At 50.1% G+C, this 10,000-nt stretch overlaps 2 protein-coding genes across 2 annotated transcripts in view; one reads left to right on the plus strand and one right to left on the minus strand.

Annotated features, from left to right (window-relative positions):
* Positions 1–8,838, plus strand: part of lrtm1 (leucine rich repeat transmembrane protein 1) — an 11,016-nt gene extending 2,178 nt beyond the window's left edge. Inside the window, exons 2-4 of the mRNA XM_084680235.1 lie at positions 5,334–5,681; positions 5,858–6,063; positions 7,514–8,838. Of these exons, the coding sequence (XP_084536361.1) occupies positions 5,334–5,681; positions 5,858–6,063; positions 7,514–8,040 (1,081 nt within the window). The 3' untranslated portion in view covers positions 8,041–8,838. The remainder of the gene's footprint in view (positions 1–5,333; positions 5,682–5,857; positions 6,064–7,513) is intronic.
* Positions 1–10,000, minus strand: part of LOC146252473 (voltage-dependent calcium channel subunit alpha-2/delta-3-like) — a 28,927-nt gene that overhangs the window by 16,591 nt on the left and 2,336 nt on the right. The window lies entirely within an intron of this gene.

The raw sequence follows: 10,000 nt of genomic DNA on the forward strand, positions 1-10,000 counted from the left end.
GAGGAAGAGTGGTAGGGAGAGGGAGACCTGGAGGCCGTGGAAGAATTTACAGTATCTAAAGAAATTCTAGCAACATTGGTTGACCATGTTGTGAACCATGGGGCAACATTGAGAGAGGCTGGACAGAGTTCAGCCCAACCTCAGCAGATATACTGTTGCAACAGTAATTTGGACATTTCAACAAGAGCACAGGTGAAAACTAGTATTATCTACTGTCTACAGTACAGCACAGTAAAATGCAGCCTACTATATGCACTATATCACTATTGTTTTTGTACCAATCATTGACCTGCAGTCTATGATTGCTGCAGTCTATGATTGAAACAATGTTCTGTATTGCATTTGCTGAATACTTTCATTCGTCTCCACAAATGTATTTGCTGTGTTTACAGTATGTAGCATACTACAGTATTTGATTTGAAATATGTTCTGATCTTCTGCACAAAATGCAACCTTTACCTAGACAATGTGGAGAGTACAGTACATGTTTTTATCAGTGTGCAGTACTGGTCTTGTGTGTTGTGTTTGGTCACCATATTTATGTACTTTACGTACTCTACTGTAACAACAACTCAGACTAAATCAAGCAGGTTATATCATTAGAAAATAAGTTACTGTATTAAGTGTTTTAAATTGTGCAGATTGAACAGTGTGTAAGTGGTTCAAACAAAGTCAAATGTTATGAACCATGTGTGTGGCATATGGTGACAGAATAGTTTTTTTATACATGATTGTTCAATTTTGAAAAAGGAGTTCATTTTGCAAAAGATTGGAGGTGTTCTGCTTCTTGTGTGTCTGGTTGTGTGAATTGTGTGTTGTGTTTTGACAAAGTGAGCCCTGTTGTCAAAATTGTGCTCAAGCAATCGGAAAAAATTGTAATCAAGATGTGTGTGTGTGTTTACGTACAGTAAGTACAGCAGTTGTTGTTGTGGTTTCTGTATTGCCGTGTGAACAAATGTGGTTCATGTGTGTATGTATTACTAACTACTAATTACTAAATGAACAAGCAAAACAGCTTTAGCACACACAAACACGTCCCGCGCACACACACAGTTCTGTCAGGGAGAAGTACAAGGGTAGTTGTACGTGCGCGCACACACAGTTGTCGGGGAGATGTAGGATTTTGCGGGCGCCACGGAGGGTTAGCTTCTCAGTTTAGCTCCCTGGCTAGGCTGGCGTAAGAGAGGTGACGCCACGACAGAGACAGCCAGGACAGAGACATGGAGACAGCCAGGACAGAGACCTGGAGACAGCCAGGACAGAGACCTGGAGACAGCCAGGACAGAGACCTGGAGACAGCCAGGACAGAGACAGCCAGGACAGAGACCTGGAGACAGCCAGGACAGAGACCTGGAGACAGCCAGGACAGAGACCTGGAGACAGCCAGGACAGAGACAGTCAGGACAGAGACCTGGAGACAGTCAGGACAGAGACCTGGAGACAGCCAGGACAGAGACCTGGAGACAGCCAGGACAGAGCGAGACGCTGTGGAGCCGCTACTGAGAGACATTCTGACTGCACTCAATACAAGCCACAAAAAACTGACCGTTCTTTCCAAATGACTGAAGAGAAATCTCAATTTTAAAAAGTATTAAATCTCTTGCTGTCCTGAAAATAGTAAATAAACAAATATATGCAGGATATGTATATAAAGTATATCTTACATGTATTTAAGCTATGTTCATTCACACTCATCCTGGCATTTCTGTGCTGACCTGGAAACAAAAATTCCAGTATTGGTCTGCTTCATCGTTAGTTTGATCTGTTTGATGCTGGCTTGATGTTCTGAGCACGACCAGTGAGGTGTGTATGACAGTGACCAGTGAGGATCTCTCTGCGCTCCACGCTCGGCAGCAGAATGGAGAAGCGACACAAAGCACAGCCTTCTGTCTGCTCACGTCAACAATATGTGCTGTGTGTGCGACTGTGTGTGCAGGTGCGCGCGTCCACAGTAGGTTTGCCTGCATGCATCAACCCTGGTGTGTGTGTGTGTGTCCGCCTCGCAGATTGTGTGCATCCGTCTGTGTGTGTGTCTGGCTGCTGTCCTGCAGCATCTGCTGAAACAAATCAACTAATTAAAAGCTTGTTATATAAAACGCTGATATTATTACGAGGCAAGGGCACGATTGGGAACTCTGTTGGAAAAATGAGGGGATGAATTAAAACCGATACAGCCAAGTAGTCAGCTTGTGTGCTTAATCATGGTCATCGTTAAAAACAAATACATCGTGAAGCTTCCTTGATCTCTCTTTCCCCTGCATCCATCTTTCTCTCTTTCTCTCTCTCTCTTTATCTTTCTCTTTCTCTCTCTCTTTATCTCTTTATCTTTCTCTTTATCTCTCTCTTTATCTCTCTCTCTTTATCTTTCTCTCTCTCTTTATCGGGTATCTGTCTTTCTGTCTTGCTTCTGTTTCAGCCTACACTCATTGAATCTGGAATCTTTCACTTAACATGTAAATTCACAGCTTACTGTCATATCCTGCTGTGTGTGAATGTGTAAGAGAGGTGATGAGAGACAAAAAAGAGAGAATTATAGAAGAAAAGAGAGTATGGAAATGAAAGATGGAAAAAGAGTAGGGAGGTACACAAGAAAGAGAGAGAGAGAGAGAGAGAGAGAGAGAGAGAGAGAAAGAAAGAGAGAGAGAGAGAGAGAGAGGGATAGAAAGCATGCTCTTTCAGATGCTCTGCTGCATTACTGTCCATTAGTAATTTCAGTTCTGAATTTACCAGAGGAACATAATTTGTAAGGCATTGTAGAGCTGTGTGTGTGCGTGTGTGTGTGATTTAGGAGGCACAGCTGTCCACTGTGAGATGACCCTCTGTCACACTCACCACAGTACACGCTTGACTGGAGAGGGAGAAACAGAGAGAGAGAAAGACGGAAGAGAGAGAGAAACAAAGAGAGAGAGATGTAAATAGCAGCCAGTGCAAGTCTGATGTAGGTTTAGATACAGAGAAGAGTGAGAGTGAAGGAGAAGAGAGAGGGAGAGAGAGGGAGAGGGGGAAGGGGATAGGGGTGAGGGAGACCACAGCCTAGGGAGACCAAGTGGAGTGAGTAGGACAGAGAGAGAGGGAAGAAGCAGAGAGTGAGTGAGGGAGGGTGAGAAATATAGAGGGAAGGTGGGTGAATGAGAGGGAGAAATGGAGAGAGGGAAAGAGTGAGTGAGTGAGGGAGAGACAGAAAGAGAGAGGGAGGGAGGGAGGGAGGGAGGGAGGGCAGACAATCCAGTTCAGTTATTCCTAAGCTGGCAGGCTGCTAGTAGTGTGACTGCTCACTCCGATCTCTCTCTCGATCTCTCTCCATCCGTCTCACGGTGGTCTCTGTGCTCTTATGGGGTTTCCCGCCCATGGAGGCAGGGCTCTGGGTCCTGAAGCCAGTGGGGGGGTCCGTCGCTAATCCTCCACTCCTTCGCCCCCCCCAGACCGACCCACGCGGGCTCTCTGTGGAACGGGGGAGGCTAGCCCACTGCCACACTCCGTCTGATGGATCACTGACACAGACGCAACGCTAACGCACCGTTAGCTGGACGCTAACCCACTGCTAGCCGGACGCTAACCCACTGCTAGCCGGACTGCTAACCGGACCGTTGGGCGCCAATTTGGCCCGGACTCTGCTCCCAGCTCACCCCCTGGGAAGACCCGGAATGGCAGCTAAGACAGGTAAGAGTTGCAGGAGACAGGGGACCTGTCAGACTCCTCCTGTGTTACTCTCTCTAGATTTAGAGACGCACACTAGCAGGATTATCAGGGATGCGATGCTGTTCGACAGTGCTGGAATGTGTGCATCGATAGTCTACAGTGTTGTTAGAACAATTATGTTGTTGGTCCCTAAGTGCTGTACATGCCAGAACACACACACGCACACAAGCTACACACTAGACTCACAGTGTACACACACACACACACACACACTTATTACATGTCTTATCTCCCTGACTAAAGATGCTGCTTTCTCTGACCTCATTCTCCACCTGCCTTCCACAATAACACTCAATCCAGCTGACGCGAGCGTGCGTGTGCACGGGCGACTGTCAGTGCGTGCCTCCATGTGAGCATGCAAGCGGGTGAGCGTTTGTGTGTCTGTGTGCGTGTGAGCACGTGTGCACGCAAGTGTACAGTGTGTGTGTGTGTGTCTCCGTGTGTGTGACGGGGGAGGGGATTTCTCACGTTCAACTAGCCAGCTATCACATGGAACCTTCCCCCAGTTGACCTCCGGCTTACTCCACGGCAGAGAAGAAGAACAGGCCACCTCAGAGCAACAAACACACTCAACACAACACACTCAACACAACACACTCAACACACAGCCAACACACTCAACACAACACACTCAACACAACATACTCAACACAACACACACCCAACACAACACACCCAACACAACACACTCAACACAACACACACAACACAACGACATCACACACACATCAAACACCTTCCGGAGTTTATCTAACAGAAAGGACAGAGAGAGAGGGATGGAGACAGAGAGAGAGATGGAGACAGAGAGAGGGATGGAGACAGAGAGAGAGATGGAGACAGAGAGAGAGATGGAGACAGAGAGAGAGATGGAGACAGAGAGAGAGATGGAGACAGAGAGAGGGATGGAGACAGAGAGAGGGATGGAGACAGAGAGAGAGATGGAGACAGAGAGAGAGGGATGGAGACAGAGAGAGAGATGGAGACAGAGAGAGAGATGGAGACAGAGAGAGGGATGGAGACAGAGAGAGAGATGGAGACAGAGAGAGAGATGGAGACAGAGAGAGAGATGGAGACAGAGAGAGAGATGGAGACAGAGAGAGGGATGGAGACAGAGAGAGAGATGGAGACAGAGAGAGAGATGGAGACAGAGAGAGGGATGGAGACAGAGAGAGAGATGGAGACAGAGAGAGGGATGGAGACAGAGAGAGGAAGAGAGGTAAAAGAGACGGGGAAGGCAAGAGGTGTGTGTGTGTGTGTGTGTGGCGGCTAAGGGTTCGGATGTAATTCGGATTTGGGACATGGAGACATCTTGCCTCTGTTTAGAGAAAGGCCCATGATCTCTGATTGCATGTCACTATGTGTAAAATATTTTTCTCTCTCCTTCCTTCCTTCCTTCCTTCCTTCCTTCCTTCCTTCCTTCCTTCCTCCCCCTCCCCCTCCCCCTCCCCCTCCCCCTCCCCCTCCCCCTCCCCCTCCCCCTCCCCCTCCCCCTACCCCCTCCCCCTTCCCCTCCCCCTTTCTCCCCCTCTCTCCCCCTCTCTCCCCCTCCCCCCCCTCTCTCTCTCTCTCTCTCTCTCTCTCTCTGCCTCCACAGCAGTAGAGTTGTTCCTCCTCCTCTCCATCTTCATCCCTCCATCCCTCTCCTGTCCTAAGGAGTGCATGTGCGACAACCGCTCCAAGGTGGTTGACTGTCGGGGGCGGGGCTTATACGACATCCCGCGGCGCCTGCACCCGGACACTTTGGAACTCTATCTCCAGGACAACCGTATCCGGGGCCTGGGTTCCATGGCGTTGAGAGAAACGCCCCTGCTTCGCGTTCTGGACCTATCCAACAACTCCATCACGACCGTGTCGCCTTCGGCACTGCTGGGGCTGAGGGCTTTGCAGCGCTTCAGTCTGGCCAATAACACGCTGAAGGAGCTTGACAGGCGGCTGCTGGGACCTATCCGGTCGCTCACGCACCTCGACCTCTCCTACAACAGGTGTTACAGAGCTCTCCTCTGATTGGGTTAGAGTGAGGGTGTGGTATGGCAGAACGGAAGAAGCCATGTGGACACACTAACAGTACTTACAGAGTTGCCAAAAGCACTGAAGTATGTCATCACAAATGTTGAGTCCTATTCTCTCTCTCTCTGCCCCTTTCTCCCTCTCCCTCCAGTTTGGGAGGGTTGCCGGGGGCGATGGGGGAGAGCCTGAGGAATGCGTCATGGCTGGGCCTGGCCCACAACCGGCTGCAGCGCATGGACCGCTCCCTGCTGGAGGGCCTGGGCCGACTGGACGGGCTGAGCCTGCGGGGGAACCCCTGGAGGTGCGACTGCCACCTCATAGGGCTCAAGCTGTGGCTGGAGACCTTCCTGTTCAGAGGTAGGACCTGGGCCCGGTCGCAGGAGGTACTGGGGGCTTGGGCCAGAGGTCGGAGAAACTGGGCTCCATTTCGGGGAGGAAGCGAAGACGAGGATGACGGTGCACGCTAGTGCTACCTGAGTAGGGGAATGCAAAACGAGCTGTTTTGAAACGCTAGTTCTTCTTGAAAACTCAAGTGACAATTGGCTTTGTGGATGTGCACACATGTACAGGTATAGTCCTCGCGACACCCTTGGGTCTTATGGTGGAAACAGGAAGTTCCACAGTCATCCTCCAAGTTGGATCAAACGGTCCATTAGCCTATCAAGCTACATTACATTATTAATACGGTTACACCGGGATTCTAAATGCCAGGCTGGGTTTACATAACCCGGTCACAGGGCTTCATTCCAAGTCCAAAAGACCAGCTTACACAACAAGGGTATGACCTGTTCACTGGGCAGGCGTGTACACACACACACACACACACTCACACACACACTCACACCTTGTATGGTGCGCCAAAGCCCCCGTTTTCCAGATATGTGATGTGAAAATATAATATCTCATGAGAGCTACAGCTATTTAATCAGCTTAAAGCAATGTCACGTTTTGTTCACGCATGGTCTCTGCATGATGTGTTTGTGCGTGTGCATGTGCGCCTCCACGCCCTCTCGTCTGGCCTGTGAGCAAGTGTGCACGTGTTTCATTATTTTATTTTTAATAAGGTGAGTCCAGCGAGTCCGCTCCCTCGCCTCCCCCACGCCACACCACCCGCCCAACCTCCACCCCCCTCTCCGCCCCAAACCCCGGGCTGAAACACGCCAGAATAGATTGATCGCTTTTATCATCTTTTTTTCACAGCAGTTGAACTGCTTAAACTCACTCCACAGGTGAAATACAGTACCATAACATGGCTATCTTCCTGGTGGCTTGGCAGGCAAGAGGGGACAGTCAAGGAACTACTGTCCTTACTGCTGTCTCTGCTAACATGTCACTTGTTTCTGGGTCATCTTTGGCCAAGCAGGCAGCCATCTTGGGGAGGGCAGTTTGGCAGTGTAGCGTGACAGTGTGTGTGGGCCGGGGGGTGAGGACTGAGTGAACAGACCAACCGATAAGGAAAAACAGCAGACTGAATCACGAGAGAGGGATGCTTGTTCTGTAGTCAGAGATACTGCAGAAGGAGCTGGGGCCAGGAGACTGGATCAGGCCACCGTGGAAGGGGAGGACGCCTTTATCGACAAATGTTGACGCTAAGCTGTCAACAAGATATATGTTTTTCCAAGTCTGATAAGGCTTTTTACACTAAACGATAAGCAGCTATCGCTTCAAAAACTGGACAGCTTTTTGTCTGTGTACAGAGGATACTGAGAGACCAAGCTTCGTGTAACAGGTTTCACAAATCTCTCTCTCTATCTCACGGTCTCTCTCCCGGTCTCTCTCCCCCTCCTTCCCAACCCATCTCTCCCAGGCGGCGTGGTGGATGAGGTCCTGTGCACCCAGCCGGACGAGATGAAGAACAAAGAGCTGCACGCCGTTCCCTACCAGCTCTTCCACTCGTGCATGACCACCAGCTACAACTACCTGTTCGCCAACATCCACCACCTGGAGGCCGAGCGGTCCCTGCGGGGCCACGCCCACCTCAGCCCGGGCATGCACAGCCCCCTGGGGGGAGCCGAGGGCCACGGGGGGGGCGGCGGGGGCGGCGGGGGGGGCGGCGGGGGGGGGAGCCTGCCGGAGTGCGAGCCCAAGCAGCGGCCGCGCCCGGTCAACCTGCGCTACGCCATCGCCACGGTGGTGATCACGGGCGTGGTGTGCGGCATCGTGTTCCTGATGATGGTGGCCGCCGCCGTCTACGGCTGCGCCTACGCCGCCATCATGGCCAAGTACCAGCGGGAGCTGAAGAAGAACAAGGAGGCCGAGGCCCAGGCGGCCGGGCTGGGGGCCAAGGCTGCCACCACGGACGACAAGGAGCCGCTGGAGAACGCCATCGCCTAGGAGGCGGGAGGACCCCATGAACTTGGAACCCGGACCCCCCCCCGGTCGGTCCCCATGTTCTCATTATCACCGGACAACACTGTGTGTGTGTGTGAGTGTGTGAGACAGAGAGTGTGTGTGTGAGACAGAGAGTGTGTGTGTGTGTGTGAGCTCTGTCAAGTGTTTTGTGAGCCTGACCTTTACCAGTCAACCTAGGAGCTACTAGAGAAGAGGGGTAAATATGACTGTGTGTGTGTGTGTGTGTGTGTGTGTGTGAGTAGGGGGGCAGCATCCAAACTGTGTCTATGCACTATGAAAACTGTAGATTAATACATAGCAGTATCTGTGTGAAGGGCAGGCCAAAGATTCTAAACATATCAATTCCAATTTTATCTCAGCTTATCTTATATCAGATAGAAATGCATATTATATAGATAACTGTTTTTCTGTAGCCACAGTAGTTGTATTATGTAAATGTTTGAAGTGATTTGGATTTGGGCAGATTTCGTTTCTAAATGGTTGTTGATCCGTAGGCCTGTGTCATGTTCTGGTCTCATTTAGAAGTGATTAGAAGGAGTTTTAGTAGAAGGAGGAAGTGGATGATTATACTGTACTACTTTGTGTGTGTATGCGTGTGTGTATGCAAGTGTGTGTGTGTGTATGCGTGTGTGTATGCGAGTGTGTGTGTGTGTATGCGTGTGTGTATGCGAGTGTGTGTGTGTGTATGCATGTGTGCGAGGCTGTCATGTGTATGGGTGTGATGATAACAAATGATCACCGAACGAATTTTGGAAAGAGTGATTCTAAAAGCAATAATAATGAAACAAACTAAAAGAAAATTGTTACAAAAAGATGTTTTGTGTGTCTTCATTGGCTCAGTGACACCAGCCTTTGCAAAGGACAGACAGGAAGGCCGTGGAAGCTGGTCACGTCACGCACACACAACTCGGCGTCCTCTTTCTTACATTCCTACACTGCTCACACACCAGAGACCTGTGTGTCCAACTGCCTTGTCGAATGTATTAATCCTTTTTACATAACGAGATAGAAAAAGCTCGGTATGGATCATGGATTAGGCCTGACTTGGAGGGGGGCTGTAGATATGCGCGCGTGTGTGTCATCACTACACAGTGAGACTTGTAAATATCCCTGTTGACCTGTAATTTCAACGTGAACCGTAAAAAAAAAGAAAAAAGAAAAAATCAGTTTCACGTATCACAGCTCATACTCTCACGTGTGTGCCTTGGTGTGTGTGTGTTTGTATGTGCGTATTGGGACTTTCTTTGACCCTTTCCACTAGTCTGTAGGGAGGTGTGTGTGTATCTGTGGGGGAGAGGGGGGGGTGGTTGATGTGTGTGTGTGTGTGTTAGGAGGCAAAGAATCCCACGCACATTTTCACCTAAGCGGCTCCCATGACATTAGTGAGACACCATGTGAACTCACACCCCAGGAGTGAAGTCAAAGTCACCTCTAACCTCTTGCAGTCTTACACACCCCTCAGCGAGTGTGCGAGGGACACTCAAACACTGCTCACGTGTGCCTGTGTGTGTAAGGTTCACTCTCACTGTGGTAGTGTGTCCGCCTGCATGTGTGTTTACTGGATGTCTGTTTGCGTGTGCTGGTTCTGTGAGATTGTATGCGTGTATGTGATACTGTGTTCCCACAGAAGCCCTAGTTCTCTGTGGGAACCCTGTATGTAGGATGTTAGCCTTGTTCTGGATCCTTCCATGTCCTTAAGAACGGAGCTAGCCTGCTTATCTTGGGTCTTGCTCACGTGGCCACGGCTGTGACACACACACACACGCACACACACTCACACGCACGCACACACACACACACACGCTCACACACACACGCTCTGACTCAGGGACGTCTGCAGTGCCCGGGGTGTGTGATGTCACCGTGCTGTCATGTTGTGTTAGTGTGTTAGCGTATTCAAAGGGATGAATCCCATTTTTGCTCCTCGGAGAACTGTCCCTGG

The sequence above is a fragment of the Hypomesus nipponensis genome, chromosome 18 (assembly GCF_054491055.1).
Source record: "Hypomesus nipponensis isolate SF chromosome 18, ASM5449105v1, whole genome shotgun sequence".
Taxonomy (NCBI): domain Eukaryota; kingdom Metazoa; phylum Chordata; class Actinopteri; order Osmeriformes; family Osmeridae; genus Hypomesus; species Hypomesus nipponensis.